The sequence below is a fragment of the Hemiscyllium ocellatum genome, chromosome 6 (genome assembly GCF_020745735.1).
Source record: "Hemiscyllium ocellatum isolate sHemOce1 chromosome 6, sHemOce1.pat.X.cur, whole genome shotgun sequence".
NCBI lineage: Eukaryota > Metazoa > Chordata > Chondrichthyes > Orectolobiformes > Hemiscylliidae > Hemiscyllium > Hemiscyllium ocellatum.
Genome location: NC_083406.1, coordinates 1,405,057 through 1,421,972, shown reverse-complemented (window position 1 = coordinate 1,421,972; position 16,916 = coordinate 1,405,057). Strand labels below are relative to the sequence as shown.

The 16,916-nt window shown below is 42.7% G+C and overlaps 1 protein-coding gene across 2 annotated transcripts in view; it reads left to right on the top strand.

Annotated features, from left to right (window-relative positions):
• The first annotated feature begins 386 nt into the window (after window positions 1-386).
• LOC132816623 (short transient receptor potential channel 6-like) overlaps window positions 387-16,916 on the top strand; it is a 131,558-nt gene continuing 115,028 nt past the window's right edge. The window contains exon 1 of one of the 2 annotated variants that reach the window (XM_060826437.1): window positions 387-586. In XM_060826437.1, coding sequence (XP_060682420.1) covers window positions 474-586 — 113 coding nt within the window. In that variant the 5' untranslated portion in view covers window positions 387-473. Of the gene's footprint in view, window positions 605-16,916 lie in introns of both variants that reach the window. The other variant, XM_060826436.1, reaches the window with a different exon arrangement.

Here is a 16,916-nt window from a genome sequence, read left to right as displayed (position 1 = left end):
ACACAGGGTTCACCAACTAAGTGTACCAGAGGTGTTTCCAGTAGCATGGGGATATACAAAGGAAATGCCGTTCTGTAGGACTAGCCCAGAGTGTAGATTTACCATGTTACAGTTTGATACTTCCTACAGTCCCGCGGAGAATCAGGGTCGGGAGAGAGGAATTTGTTAAATGTTTGATGAGTGAAGACCGCAGTCTCTGCTGGAACCTAACTGGTTTATTTCTGTTGTCTGGAGGCTCCTGTTAAACACTGGCGATCCACACAGAGCTGCCCTGTTGCTGTGACCGCCACACCGTCTGTCACTTAATTTGGCTAGCGCCTGGTCCCTCCAGCTCCAGCCGCTCAGAGAAGTCGATCGTAAACCTGACGCATCGGAGGCGTCACTTGAAGGGAGGCGGTGTTTGGTCTGAAGTGACCTGGTGTCCCAGTTTACAGGCATCCCGGTGATTGGAATGGGAGCAGTGGGGAGCAGTGATGATGAGTGAAGGGAAGAGGCGGCTGGCTGCCAGGAATTCCGTGCCCACAGCAGCACAAGAAGGCTCTATCCCAATGAAGAGGCTCGGCAGCCAGGAAGCGTACACCCCTCGGTATGGGCACTACAGCTCGTAAGTAACCCACCCAGACCCATTCCCCTACCCTACCCTACTCTACCTGTCCCCTGACCTACCTTACAGAGCACAGAGCACAGCTCCCCAGCGGTTCCCTCATGGCACCTCCCTGCTGCTCAAGTTGGAATTGTGTGTGGATCCGTTCATACATTTAATACCGAAGGAAATCACTGGGAAGTTGCTCGTTGTTGTTGTGGGGTGTCTGTGGTTGTCTTTAGAATGTGGCTTCTATGGACGGTATTTGAAATTCTGACTGATATTGATGTTGCTGGATGGTGAGCATGTGGCTCCGTTACATCAGGAACAGCGCGTTTAAATATTGGGGAACTGACAGATCCCTAAAGACAGCGGAATGTACAGGGTTCACCTTCTCCCGCGCAGTTCACTGTTTCACTAACACACTCTCTCTCTCTCCATGCCGCTATCTTTGTGTTTAAAGCCAGACTACACCAGGTTATAGTCCAACAGGTTTATTTGAGTCAAGATTAGAGTGGTGCTGGAAAAGCACAGCAGGTCAGGCAGCCCCCCCCGGGGTTCATTTGATATCCGCAGCTTTCGGAGTTGTCTCAGTCCTGACCTTGTGCTCCCACCACCCAGCCCAAGCCCGGCACCTCCTCACCTGCGTTTAAACTCAGCGACAGTCACTTGCTGCTGGGAACCTTCAACACCAAACGGCTGTTATTTCTGACAACTCCACCTTGAAGTTTAACAGATTGGTCGATAAAGTTTATGGTGGAGGTGGCTGATAGTTTCACGAAGATCATCTGGATTATTTTGGAAGGAAGGCTATTTTTGTCAGCTACAGAAAGGATTATAGAATCCTATTCTTCTATTCTGAACTTATTCTGCATTTGACACTTATTTCAATGGACTGAGTTACAGGGAGAGGTTTTTCTTTAGAGTGTAGGAGACTGGGGGGAGGGGGGGTCTTATAGAGGTGTATAAGATCATGAGAGGCATGGATGGGGTGAACACACTTAGTGTTTTTCCCAGGGTTGGGGAATCGAGGACTAGAGAGCATCAGTTTAAGGTCAGAAGGGAAAGAACAGAAGGGAACCTGAGGGGTAATCGTTTCACACAGCGGGTGATACACATATGGAATGAGCTACCAGCAGAAGTGGTTGAGGCAGGTACATTCACAACATTTAAAAGGCATTTGGACAAATACATGGGCAGGAACAGATGAGAAGGATGTGGGCCAAGTGCAGGGAAATGGGGTTAGAGTGGATGGACAGTTTGGTTGGCATGGGCCAGTTTGGGCCAAAGGGTCTGTCTCCGTGCTATGGGACTCTCAACGCTAAAGGTTACCCATTCGAGATTTTTGACCTGCAGAAAGTTGGTCCTAGCTGCTCGTGGTTACAGTTGAATAGCTTCCTGACTGTATTGTTATATCCAGCGACTCCGTGATCCCCAGGCAGAATAAAGGCCAATTCACACATTTCTGCAGCAATTTAAATTGGAATACTCAAAGTTTTTTTTCTGCAATAGTACAAGTTCACATGGAAAAGGGAAGTGCTTTCCCGTGCCCCTCTATACTGAGGCTCAGTTGAGGGACATGATCATCTGCCTCCAAATGTAACACTGCAATAAACCTGAAAACAAAAAAAATCGCAGGTCAGGCAGGATGGAGGGAGAGAAAGCAAACTAATGATTTGAATCTAGACGACCCTTCCAGCATCTGCAGTAACTTGCTTCTACACTGCAATAATTGTGCATTTGCCCGAGCCCTGTTAAAGATCTCCTTCCTACCACTACTCAAAGAACTTAAACAAAGCTGTGCCTGGGTAATAAACCGTTCCGGATTGGACTTGATCAAATATGGGGATGGCTCAGAGCTAAGTAATGGTGATTGGGATTTAAATGTGCTTTTGCAAAGCACTGCGCTCTATCTCTAAGACTGGCAATGTGGCACTCATCCAAGAAAGGATAGTTTCACTGAGGGATACTATTGGAATCAATTCTGAGGGACAGAATTAATCTGCATTTGGAGAGGCAGGGGTTAATCAGCATAGTTTTGTTAGGGGCAGGTCGTGTCTCCCTCATCTCCATCCAAGACCCTAAAGGAGCCTTCCACATCCATCAAAGTTTTACCTGCACATCCACTAATATCATTTATTGTATCCGTTGCTCCCGATACGGTCTCCTCTACATTGGGGAGACTGGGCGCCTCCTAGCAGAGCGCTTTAGGGAACATCTCCGGGACACCCGCACCAATCAACCACACCGCCCCGTGGCCCAACATTTCAACTCCCCCTCCCACTCTGCCGAGGACATGGAGGTCCTGGGCCTCCTTCACCACCGCTCCCTCACCACCAGACGCCTGGAGGAAGAACGCCTCATCTTCCGCCTCGGAACACTTCAACCCCAGGGCATCAATGTGAACTTGGACAGTTTCCTCATTTCCCCTTCCCCCACCTCATCCTAATTTCAAACTTCCAGCTCAGCACTGTCCCCATGACTTGTCCTACCTGCATATCTTCTTTTCCACCTATCCACTCCACCCTCTCCTCCCTGACCTATCACCTTCCTCTCCTCCCCCACTCACCCATTGTACTCTATGCTACTCTCTCCCCACCCCACCCACCCTCTAGTTTATCTCTCCATGCTTCCAGCTCTCTGCCTTTATTCCTGATGAAGGGCTTTTGCCCGAAACGTCGATTTCGCTGCTCCTCGGATGCTGCCTGAACTGCTGTGCTCTTCCAGCACCACTGATCCAGAAACAGGTTGTGTCTGAGCAAGTTGACTGAACTTTTCAAAGAGGCGGCCAGGTGTGTAGATGAGACCAATGCTTTTGATGTATTCAACTTAGACTTCAGCAAGACTTTTATAAGGTCCTGCATGGGAGGCTATTAGCAAAGTTAAGATCCAAGGCAATCTGACAATTTGGATCCACGATTGGCGGAGTGGCAGGAAACAGAGGGTGATGCTTCTTGGGTGTTTCAGGTTTTTTTAACTGCAAGTCTGTGACTCACAGGGATCAGTGTTGAGGCCCTTGATCTTATGTGCTTTATGTAAATCATTTTGACTTGAATGCAAGAACATTGATTTGTTTGTAAACCATACAAAAATTAGTGGGGGTGGTAAATAGTGAGGAGGATAGCCTTAGATTAAAGTGAAAATATACAGGCTGGTCAGATGGACGTATCACTGGCAAATGGAATTCAATCTGGATAATTGTGAGGCATTGCATTTGGGTGGGACAAACAAGGTGAGAGAATATGTGATGAACAGTAGGACCATAAAAAGCACCGACAATCAGAGGCACTTTGGTGTGCATGTACACTGGTCCCTTAAGGTGTCAGGACAGGCAGATGGAGTGATGAAGAAGGCATCCGGGATATTGACCTTTATTAATCAAGTTATAAGATCAGGGAGATGATGCTGAAACTGTAGAAAATGTTGGTTAGGCCATTGTCTGGGAATTTTGTGCAGTTCTGAACTGAAGAAGATGCAGTGGAGATGACCAGATTTTATTGTCATGTGTACTGAAGTACAGGAGTGTAGTGACAAGTGACTAATGCCACCACAAGGCCCCATCTTAGGTACAAAGGTCCCAAGGTTAAAAAAAAACTCAGTTATAAAATAATAAAAGAAGCAAAGTTTAAAATGTTAAGCATTACAGTCTCTCATTGAATAAGTAGAAAAGTAAATAAATAAGGTCATAGTAAACACTAAAATCTCTCTTTGTGTACATTAGAAAAATAAACAGTCTTTGAGTGCTTGTTGGCGCCCCGATTTCCTCTGCTTAGCTCGTTCTCCGGGAGACTGTTCTTGATGCTACTGCAGATACCAGGGGACCTCCCTCACCACTCGCTCTCCCCACATTTGGCCGTGATGCTATTGCTGTGGAAGCTGTCTCCCCTGATCTCCTGCCTCTGGAACATTCCCAGCTGGCCTCACTCACTGCTGTCTGCCCCCTGGGATGCCAGGCCGAGAGATCATCACCGGCCACTGAACGACTCCCATGACGGGCCGGGAGGATGGCTCACTGCGTCCACGCTGAGGCTGGGTGAAGAAAGAGGAACACAAAAAGGAGAGAGAGAGAATGGGCAGAGAGGACAAGCTCTAACTGAAGCCATCTGCTCTGCCACTTGGAAAAATGCTTGGGCTGGTGAATTTTAACTATGAAGAGAGACTGGAACTCGGATTGTTTTCCTTCGAGCAGAACAGAGGAGGGAGAGAGGGGCATAGGCAGGAAAAAACTTTCCACTTTGACAGAGGCATCAATGATCAGGGAACATTGATTTTAACTAGTAGAAGGTTGAGAGGCAATGTGAGAAAAAAACATTTTCACTCAGAACATGCTGGCAATCTGGAAGCTACTGCCTGTAGAGGATGGAAGAGACAGAAACCCTCAATATTTAAGAATTAGTTAGCTGTGTACTTGTGATGCCAAGACAGACATGACTATATGCCAAGTGCAGGAAAATGGATTACAGTAGTTAGATACCAAAACAGGAATTGATGGAAAAACTCAGCAGGTCTGGCAGCTGGAGAGAAATCAGAGTTAATGTTTGGGTTAAGTGACCTGAAATGTTAATCCTGATTTCTCTCCATGGATGCTTCCAGATCTGCTGAGTTTTTCCAGCAATTCCTGTTTTATTTTCTCTGACTTCCAGCAGCCACAGTTCCTTTAGTTTTGACTGGAATATTTGGTGGTTATCTTTGACTGACTGGATGTTTTGGGCCAGACTCTGAGTCTAACCAGATTTCTTCATCAAATAAATATTCATGTCCATTATTCTAGTGAAAAATCATTTCCACCTATTCCAGTTATTGTTGGTCACTGATTTTAAACTCCAGGTCACTCGCTGTTTCACCATTCTAATTACATTTACTATGGTTAAATATAAAGTGTTCCTTGATCCACTTCCTCCATTTTTGACTAGATAGTGAAAGAGTGTCGAAGTTGAAGAAATATTTATTATGACACAGGAACATGTCTTGCCATGTAATGTAGTAAGACTGAGTCTTGCTTGGTCAGATCTCAATAAAGGGAGATGTATTAGTAAACATCATTTTTATATGCAAAGTATACCTAGAAATTTCAAATAATTATGTTGGAATTTCCTAGAATCATCTTTTGTTTCTCCTACAAAGTGGCATCCTGTTTTCAGGAGGTCCTCCTTTCCTGTTTTCCTGATGCACACTTTTACCTGATGTTGGGATCTGGGAGTGCGGACATCTGATTGTGTATCGCTCCCAGAGCTTTATCTACTCTTTTTCTTTATTTGTTTTTCCATCTGTTCCTGTGCTTTGGACAATCTCCACCACCTGATCTCTGTTGTTCCCTTAAGTCTAGCCTCCATTAAGACTAAGAGCAGCAGGCTCATGATCACTAATTAATGTTGACCAACAGGAATAACCTTGTTGGTTACAGAATTCCAATCACTTGTCTGCCACCTGGGACTCTCTCTGCCTCTGTTTTGGTTGGTGAGGTGGTGAGATTTTATTGCCAAAGCTGTTCATGACTGCAAGGTCAAATGCAATGACAACATCCAGAATATTCAAACCCTGTTGGTGTGTAGTTCCTATGCTGTGTATTTTCTTCTAGCCTGATCTGGCCACTCCAAGGTGACCATTGAGATCTTCAGTACAATGATTGTTTTCTGATGGTCATTTTGGCAGAGGAGTTCTTCCATAGTCCTCAAGAAGCTCTCTATCACCTCCTCCAGGTACCTGACTTGGGGGGTGTGGAGGTGGAGGCAGCTCCACATATTGCTGCTGTAGAAGATGTTCTAACCAGCTCTTAGCTTCATGGCATGCCCTCCTGTTGACCTTGTCTCTTGAATGCGGCAAACATGGCTCCTCCTCCTTTCCATCAGGTCTACCAGTTCACTGGATCTCCTGGACATGTGACAGAAACTAGTAAAAGTCCTTATTTCACTGTGTACATTTGAATCATAGAATCCCTACAGTATGGAAGCAGGCAATTCAGTCCATCAAATCCACCCCACCCAGACCCAGCCCCCTACCCTACCCCTGTATTTCCCATGGCTAACCTGCACATCTTTGGACTGTGGGAGGAAACCGGAGCGTCCAGAGGAAACCCACACAGACACTGTGAGGACATGCAAACTCCATACCAGAGGGTGGAATTGAACCCGGGTCCCTGGCGCTGTGAGGCAGCAGTGCTAACCAATGTGGCACCTATTTATAGATATGTGTAATGCTAATAGATTTCTGTTTACTTACAATCCAGCGAAGTAAATAATCTGGCTTCATGGTCTGTTAGTCACTTCCAGATCTTGTTTTCGTTACACTTAAATAAAAACATTCGCAGCTGAGAAAGGAACTTTGGGTTTCAGCTTTTAACTAGAGTGGTGTAGTCCTGTGAACAGTTTTGGTGACCATGTTCCTGAGAAGGAGAGGATATATAGTGAACTCAGGTACCTTAGAGTGAGGCATTAGTTTTAGTCCTAGACCCAGAAATGTAGTAGAAAACCACAAAGTGGTTACATGTAGCTGTACTTATAAGCCTGTGTATGATGGTTTCTTCCCGGAGCTATCTGTATTATGGTCCAGAAGTTTAAGTCACAAGTGACGTAAGCTTGCTGAGGCATTAAACACGGACAGTGATGTTTTGGGTACTGTACCGGAGTTATGTTTTGGATGCTATAAAAATTGGTTTATAGTAAACTGGTTCTTTGTAATTTTATATAAGTAGTGCTTTGGGATTAATGAGATGAGGAGAAAGTGAGGACTGCAGATGCTGGAGGGTCAGAGTTGAAAAGTGTGGGGCTGGAAAAGCAGGTTAGGTAGCTGCTGAGGAGCAGGAGAGTTGACATTTTGGGCATAAGTCCTTCATCATTCCTGCTCCTTGGATGCTGCCTGACCTGCTGTGCTTTTTCAGCACCACACTTTTCAACTTTGGGATTAATAGGATTATATGCTGTGTATTTAATCACCTTTGAATTGATGTTGTTAGTAAATGTTTGGTTTATTCTACTTTCTCCCTTTTTTTAGTAAACTGTTGTTAAAACAATGTCAGTAACAGCTTATGTTTCAGTGAGAGATCAAAATATGATCTATTAAGCCAGGTTCTTATCTGGGATTGAATATTTCGGGTAAGGACATCAGCTGGGATCAGAACACCATTTTCCGAGCAATGCATTCTTACCGCCAGAGTCTTGCCCTGATGCTGTGCGACATGTACAGAGCAGATTCTGAAATATGGTAAACATCACATTACTGAATTATCTTAACCTAATCCATTTCACAATATGAATGAAGACATGGTCCTTTAAAACCTTTACTTGGCTGTTATTGAAAGTAGTTAAATAAAAGGTAAAATCTTTAACCTAATTCAATTGCAATGTGATATAATAACATTTTAGCATTATTTCCTTGTAGCAACTCTACCAATCCATTTTAGCTATCACACTTTCATATTTCATAGAATCACTACTGAGTGGAGACAGGCCCTTTGGCATAACGAGTACACACTGATCCCTCCAAAGAGTAACCCCCTCAGAACCATTCCCCTACCTTACATTTACTCCTGACTAATGCACCTAACCTATACATCTCTGAACACTATGGGCAATTTGACATGGCCAATTCATCTGACCTGTACATCTTTGGATTGTGGGAGGAAACCAGAGCACCCGGAGGAAACCCACGCAGACACAGGGAGAATGTGCAAACTCCATACAGGCAGTTACCTGAGGCTGGAATCGAACCCAGGTCCCTGGTGCAATGAGGCAGTAGTGCTAACCATTGAGCCATCGTGCTGCCTTTATTGATTCAGAGTAGTCAGCTGAGTTCCAAAACAATCCATATGTTGCAAACCCTGTTCAAGTAGCATTTATATGCAAGATGCAATTACTACACAACTCTGGTTAGAATAATTAATCCACAATGATCAATATTGATGAAAATTAAGTAATAGTAATTGTAGAGTCATAGAGTCACAGAGATGTACAGCACGGAAACAGACCCAATCTAGTCCCACCTATCAGTACCTGGCTCATATTCCTCCATACCCTTCCTATTCATATACCCATCCAAATGCCTCTTAAATGTTGCAATTGTACCAGCCTCCACCACTTCCTCTGGCAGCTCACTCCATACACGTACCACCCTCTGCATGAAAAACTTGCCCCTTAGGTCTCTTTTATATCTCACCCTATACCTAAGCCCTTTAGTTCTGGACTCCCTGGCCCCAGGGAAAAGACTTTGTCTATTTATCCTATCCAAGCCTCTCATGATTTTGTTAAACTCTATAAGGTCACCCCTCAGCCTCCAACACTCCAGGGAAAACAGCCCCATCCTATTCAACCTCTCCCCATTGCTCAAATCCTCCAACCCTGGCAACATCCTTGTAAATCTTTTCTGAACCCTTTCAAGTTTTACAACATCTTTCTGATGGGAAGGAGACCAGAATTGCAGGCAATATTCCAACAGTGGCCTAACCAATGTCCTTAATGGCTAAGCTCATGAGTTTATTGTAGCCCAATGATATTTAGACTTTGGATTATCTGGTTTGTTTTTGGCTGGTTTTCCCATTGATGTTATGACAAAATATTAGCTACGTGCCAACATTTTTAACAATGAACAAAAAAAAACAATACCACGATTTAGAGGTGACCTCAGAATGGATCCTGATCTTACTCCTCCTAACTTATCAGACTTATCTAAAACTCTCTTCTTATATTTAATAATAGGCATATTAGATTAGATTAGATTACTTATCTTTGAAGTTCTGCTGAGAAGACTGATGAAACACAGTGGCACAGTGGCGGCACGGTGGCACAGTGGTTAGCACTGCTGCCTCACAGCGTCAGAGACCCGGGTTCAATTCCTGACCCAGGCGACTGACTGTGTGGAGTTTGCACATTCTTCCCCGTGTCTGCGTGAGTTTCCTCTGGGTGCTCCAGTTTCCTCCCACAGTCCAAAGATGTGCAGGTTTGGTGAATTGGCCATGCTAAATTGCCCGTAGTGTTAGGTAAAAGGGGTAAATGTAAGGGAATGGGTGGGTTTCGCTTCAGCGGGTCAGTGTGGACTTGTTGGGCCGAAGGGCCTGTTTCCACACTGCAAGTAATCTAATCTAAAACACATTTATGCTAAATGAGAATAACTTTATAGAAAAAATTGCAGCATTTGGCAAGACATGACCTGCCTGACCAATTGTAAGCAGATGTTTGAATGGTACTTGAAACTGACCGTTGGTGCACACATTTGTGTCAGCACATTTCAACCAAATATTATATTGTATATTATTTATTACATGTTGTCACAAGTTTCTAAACAGGATTATGAATTTATATCTGATTTGTTTCAACTAATCAGATTTCAGTGACTGCAGACTTTGTGTTTTACTCTAAAGCAGGCCTCCAGTTAGAAACAGGGTTCGAGATTAGAATTGAGATTAAATTTAATTGGAAGTAGAAACACTATTAAGACAAATGTTTCTGCTTTATGGTGATATTTTAAAAATCAGCTTTGCAGTGAACATTGTCCAACAGAGTAATTGCCTGGGGACAAAACACTTAAGATCTTTTTAAGGCCACAATGCACAGGGTAACCTTTCTTGAGTTACTCAAAATATCTGTCGAAGAAAACATGATCAAAGAAAGTGCATAGTGCACGAGGAAAATGCAGCACTTGTGTGTGATGACCCATAACAAGAAGCTTCTTTTCCAGACTCAGTCAGTGTCTTCAGCCCGAACTACAGTCATGTGTTAATTGTTCTGATTGTTTCTGATTCTAGCACCAAAGGTCAGCCAAAATTCCCTCTTCTGATGCCTGTTTTGATTATCTGTGAAGACAATTGTGTTAGGTGAAGATCAGGCTTAGCTATTCCCCCCCCCCCCCCCATACTGACACTTGCAGTCTAGATCTAGACACAAAGCGAGACTACTTGGGTGAGGTATGGAATGAAAACTGGGCGCTGTTATCCTGAACACAAGTGCCAGCCTTCTGGGAAGAAAGGGAGAAAATTGTAAAGAGGGAAAAACAGAAAAAAAAATTGCATAATATGGAAGTAACAACAACACAAATAAACAGACAATAACTGCTGAGTGAAAATCATTGCCTGGATTTTTAAACAAATCCAGGGTTGGTGTGGACCTAATGGCCCGAATGGCTTGCTTCCACGTTGCAGGGATTCTATGATTTCTCTGAAAAGAATTGTTTGAAGTGCTGTCAGTTGAAAGTGGAATCTTCAGTCAAGTAATCAATTCATTGTATTGAGTGAACGTTTTCTGTGCGTTAGGACAGGCTTGTTTTAGCTGCTGGATATCACCAGATGATTTACTGTACTGATCTACTTCAAGTTAGTTAAAAATGGAAATGAAACAAACAACTGGATGTTGCCTGGTGATGTGTTTGCGTGGTTTGAAGAGCAGGTTTTAAATTATATGAAAAGGTTTCCCATTGCATTCTATCATTGACTTGAATGTATATTGCATTTTACTTGTAATCTGTTTGTACCACTGTGATTAAATTGAAACACCATCATATCCCACGGGAAACAAACTGGCTGAATTGTTACTCTTACAAATGGGTGGAATGGGTAAGAGGTATGAGGTCACAGGTTAATGGAAAGCCAGCCTGTCTTTGATCTGCTGTTTGAGCTGAGGATTGATGATCAATATGTTCGCGTGGCATTGCCTGGCCATTTCATTATGATAATGGAGCTAGCACTTCACAAGTGCATTCGATTTATTTTCTGATCATTTGGGTTTCGAAGACCTCGGTGAAAGGAACTGAACATATTGAGTTAAAAATCACACAACACCAGGTTATAGTCCAACAGGTTTAATTGGAAGCACACTAGCTTTCGGAGCAACGCTCCTTCATCAGGTGATAGTGGAGAGCTCCTGAAGGAGCGTCGTTCCGAAAGCTAGTGCTTCCAATTAAATCTGTTGGACTATAACCTGGTGTTGTGTGATTTTTAACTTTCTACACCCCAGTCCAACACTGGCATCTCCAAATCATGAACATATTGAATGTATTGTTAATGCCTTTCCCAGCAGTATTTATGTTCAGGAAGAGGGTACAACAGTACAACAGACTGTCCAAGAATTGGCATTAACTGTTTGCTCACCTCTAACCCTGCCCTGACCCTCCCCAATCATCATTGGATTTCTCAATACCAGCGAACCTTTATCCCTGCAAGCAGGAACCACAGTCAGAGTCAAGTCTGTTTCCTGATGAAGGGCTTATGCCCGAAACATCGAATTTCCTGTTCCTCGGATGCTGCCTGACCTGCTGCGCTTTTCCAGCAACACATTTTCAGCTCTGATCTCCAGCATCTGCAGACCTCACTTTCTCCTCAAGTCTGTTTCCAGCAATCTGGATCATCCCCCATCCTTCATTAGAACCACTCTCTCTGTAGCTGCAACTAAACCTGTACTACTGCCATCTCCTTAACCTGACAAAGCTCCAGACTCTTAATCAGTCTGCCTGGGACAGGAAACAGACAGGGGAAGAAAAGAAAATATAATGATGTCTTTTAAATAATGTCACTGAATAACCTCCTCCTGGTTTGCCCTAATCTCAAAATACCTGTCCTGCTCCCCTACATAGAATACTTCACCAAATTAACATTCACATGACTGGTCATACCGTCACAGAGTCACAGAGATCTACAGCATGGAAACTGATCCTTTGTTCCAACTCATCCATGCCAACCAGATATCCTAAACTAATCTAGTCCTATTTACCAGCACTTGGACCATATCCCCCTAAACCCTTCCTATTTATATACCCATCCAGATGTCTTTTAAGTGTTGTAATTATACCAGCCTTCACCACTTCCTCTGGCAGCTCATTCCATACACATACAACCCTTTGCATGGAAATTTGCCCCTTAGGTCCCTTTTAAATCTTCGTCCTCTCACCCTAAACCTATGCCCTCTAGTTCTGGACACCCCCACCCCAGGGAAAAGACCTTGTCTATTTGCCCTATCCATGCCCCTCATGATTTTATAAACTTCTGTAAGGTCACCCCTCAGCCTCTGATGCTCCAGGGAAAACAGCCCCAGCCTGTCCAGCCTCTCCCTATAGCTCAAATCCTCCAACCTTGGCAATATCCATGTAAATCTTTTATGAACCCTTTTCAAGTTTAACAACGCCCTTCCTACTGCATGCAATAATCCAAAACTGATCTCACCAATGTCTTTGTGTAAACGCAGCATTTTCCACCCAAATTGTCACAGCTTAATTACTTGCCGTAGCCAAAAAAAAAACAGTAGTTAGTTGGGAAACATCACATCCAACTTTGTACTTTTTCTGATGAATCAGATCTTTATCCTTCTAGTTTTAGCTGGGATATCCTGCTTTTGAATGAGTTTAAATACAATTGGAATTTCTTATTACTTGTTCTGTGTCACACTGGGAGAAATGTAGATAGGTTATTGAGTTATTCTGTTCATAGTCACTGTTTTATAAAGCTAAATGTCAAAAGTAATGATGTCCTTTTTTGGGCAGCTCTGCAGTTTGTAAGCTGGCAATCTATGACAGACACTTTACCTGTTTTAGGTATTTCTCAGTTGCATTTACTGGAATTCTTTAACAGATAAACCCTTGGGGCATCTAACAGTAGGAAATCAACCTTAATATCGACAGAAATAAAGTATTGCAGGGAGAACTATTTCAGGCAGGATTTTACATAAATACGGTATCTAAATATTAATAATCACTGCAAATCCTTTCTTCATAAATCTTTAACTATCCTCAAAGGCTGCTATACTTTTGTATAGAGTTGTAGATAGAACACGATTCTTGTTCCTTTTGCGGATGTCAGTTGGCAGGCATGAAGTATTCATCACGAAGCCTGATCAAAATTTAAAAACTAGCATCTTCCCATCCTTCTATTTCAATTAGGAAATGAATTGGTTTGTAATGTTTCTGAGAATTGAAATACATAGTATACACCAATTGGCACAAAGGTTCATTAAGAACATGAGTGATTGTAGCATACTGGGGTTTAGGTTAGCTATGGAAAAGAACATTCTAGAGTGAAAACACTCAACTGGAGGAGAACCAATTTCAGGAGGTTGAGAAGAGATTTAACTCTGGGAAATCCAAGTCAGAGATTGGAGGCAAGGCTGAACTCTGAATTGCCTTTAAAGAGGTTTTAGTTCGAGTACGGAGAAGGTCCAGATGAGTGAGAAAAGTGGGACAATGAAAGCACAAGCTTTCTGGCTGATGGCAGAAAGGACAGTAAGATGCAACAGTTAACAGACATACCCAATAGATGTCAAGTTAATAATGTAAGTGACATCCAGACTGAAAAAAAACCATATTCATAGGGAAAGTGGAAAAGGAAGTAAGTGAAACAAAGAGAGTGAGAAGAGACCAGCAACTAATAACAAATAGAATCTAGAGGTTTTCAATTGGCAGTTGATGTAGCAGAAGGTAATAGCAAGAAGCATGTAACCAACAAGTGACCATCAGAGGATTTGCACATCATGTTGGGGACATGCATCAGGTACTCACTGAGCACTTTGAATGAGTCTTTATGAAAGATGCTGCTGCTGAAGTTATAATGAGAGAGGAAGGAGTGAAACATTTGAATAGTCTCTGTAGCATTTTCAAACATCACTATCTAAACACACTGCCTACTAATATATCCACAGGATGAATACAGGTGCTGAGAGAACTATGACACTCAGATGTATCGGAAGACAGACAGATATCAGTCATAAACAGACCACGATGACTGGGAGATGTTCATGATGTTCAGGAGTCTGTCTACCAGTCCCAGTTTGTTAGTTCATTAATCCTCAATGTCAGGTCAACAATGTTCGAGGAGAATGCCCAAATTCTGGAACGACGAGGGAGTTTGTAAACCTTATGCTTAAATAAACTTCACACAGCAATGAAGTTATTAAGAATGACAAAAGCAATTAAATTCCTGAAAAGATCAAGGATTTGATGGCTACCCCAAACACGTATTGTTGGAATTGTCCTTTAAGGCTGTTGTAGGTCTTTAAGTTAAAGGAAATCTTAAAAATAAAAACGGTGAGAGATGTAATAGGACAGCTGACTAATTACACATTTACATCATCACATAAAGGAATGATTTATTGCATTGGGTGAAGACACATTTTTCATTATCAGCCGTAAATGTAAGTTTTACTGATTAAAATTTGTCACTTTGTTCTATACTTGTAATTTACTTGAAAGTAATGTTTGGATTTATTGTTTCTATCGCCTGAAGTAACTGATACCACTCTAAGGTCACTTTTCTCAGTGGGCTTTGTTTTGGGCTGAATATCTCAAGGTGTTCTTGATAATTCAGACATTAAAAGTGGCCCCTTTGGTTTTCTGCTGCATTCTTCTGTGTTCGAGTGTTGTCCCGATTTTTACCAGGTCCGAGACCTTCTCTATAGTGGTGAAATCTAGAATCTCAAAACCCACCCCGAACGTGGTCTCTGTCTCATTTTACTGGGTGGGAGGAGGGGGGAGGGGATTGGAGATGCACATATCCTTGGGGGCAGCTGGCCATTTCACCAACCTCCTCCATCGAAATGAGATAGAATGAAATCCCTGGAATATTGAGATGAAACCAAGTCAAAACAAGTCTGTTTAGGGCATTTCTTTTGGATAGCCAGGGTATGCTGAGAGCTGAGGTAACCCTGAGGATGTGGTTCCCAGATACCTTGCAATTGAGAGGGGAGTGAAGTGCCTTTGAGACAGTTAACTATAGAGAAGATTGTAGCATTTATGCACATAGATCCCCAGGGGCTGTTGAATTTGTTGAGGTCTGTCAGCAGTTGTCCAAAAGTTCTATTGTGGGAAGAAGTGTCTAGAAAGCTCAATACGTGGCTTACCATTGACCATAAATAGAACAGAACGAACCATATAGCAGCTGTGGCTATGAGTGGGTTAGAGGCTGGGAAATCTGCAGCAAGTGAATCACCTCCTGACTTCTAAAGCCTGTTCCAAAATCCACAAAGACTAAGTCAACAGTGTGCTGGAATGTTCTAACCTCATCTGCAATTTCATCCATATTAACAGCACTGTGGGTGTGGGGATGGGTAATGAATACTGGCCTAGTCGGTGATGCCACTATCCCAAGAAGGAATTAAAAAAGTACACATGCACATGAAAGAAAAGATACATATATGCAGAAAATTCTAACAGGTCTATTGTTTAAATTCCAACGGATACTACACTCTTGAGTAAAAACACTGTCATTTATAACTCTTTAATTTGCCAAATGGGAGTGTTGCCGACTAGGTCACCATTTATCGCCCTTCAGAGGGTATAGTCAGCTGAAGTACTGTAGTCCATTTGGTGTAAGTGCATCCACAGAGATTTCCCAGACTTTGAGCAGGGACTCTGTGATTTGTGGATTTGGAAGGTGGTCTTGAAGTAATCTTGATGAGTTGGCACAGTCCATTTTGTAAATGGATATTGCCAGTACTGTATATTGGTGGTGAATGGAGTAAATAGTGAAGGTGATGAATAGGATTAAACAGGCTGCTTTGTGCTGGATGGCATTGAGTTGCTTGAGTCTCATTAGACCTACACTCATCTGGGACACTCAATGATTTATCACTGTAAGGGAAAAGAGTGGTGGGTAGAATTAGGCATTAGTTGCATGTGTTGTCATGGGTGAGGCGTTGGGAGTGTGTGGGAGTGGGTGAGACTGAAGGGGGTTGAGTGATGTCAAAACTGTAGGAATTTATTTTTATTTCTCCCTTTTTCTTCTGGGAAAGGTACGGCAGCGTTTGGAATTGTAAAAAGGTCAGGATCACTGAGCTGGAATTGCATCCCAACTTCACATTGCTGATATAGGACAAGGGATTCCACACAAAGACCTGTATTCAGTACTCAGGGTGTGGAATGAGCACAGCCTCCAGTTTTGATTCTAGTTGGAATTAATGATGTAATTACAAATCTAATTGATTGGTGGTTGCTCTCCATCGGTTAGAGATTTTGATTATTAAATCTGTGAGTAAGCGTGGATCTTTTCCAATTTCATTTGGCTGTTTAAGTGCATTCTGAACTTGTTCAATACTGGAGTTGAAGTTCAGGAGAGAATTTTGAATTTCAGGGAAAGCTATCAAGTGTTAGCACTTGGTTTGTAAAGTACAAAATACTTGGGGTCTTTATTGACTAAAGCTTGTGTACTCTGCAGTTTGGTTAATAAAATGTTGCCGTTGAAGCCAGATAAACACTGACCATGGGAATACCACATTTTATAGTAAGTTCCTTCTCATTGGCTAGCTTCCTGTCATTCCCATTTTCAAAATCATGTTGGATGAAAATGTATGAAGTAAAATCATTAATGCCACAATGTTAATTCACCTGCCTGACTGTGTACCCAGGGGCAGGATAAGTCTGTTTTGAC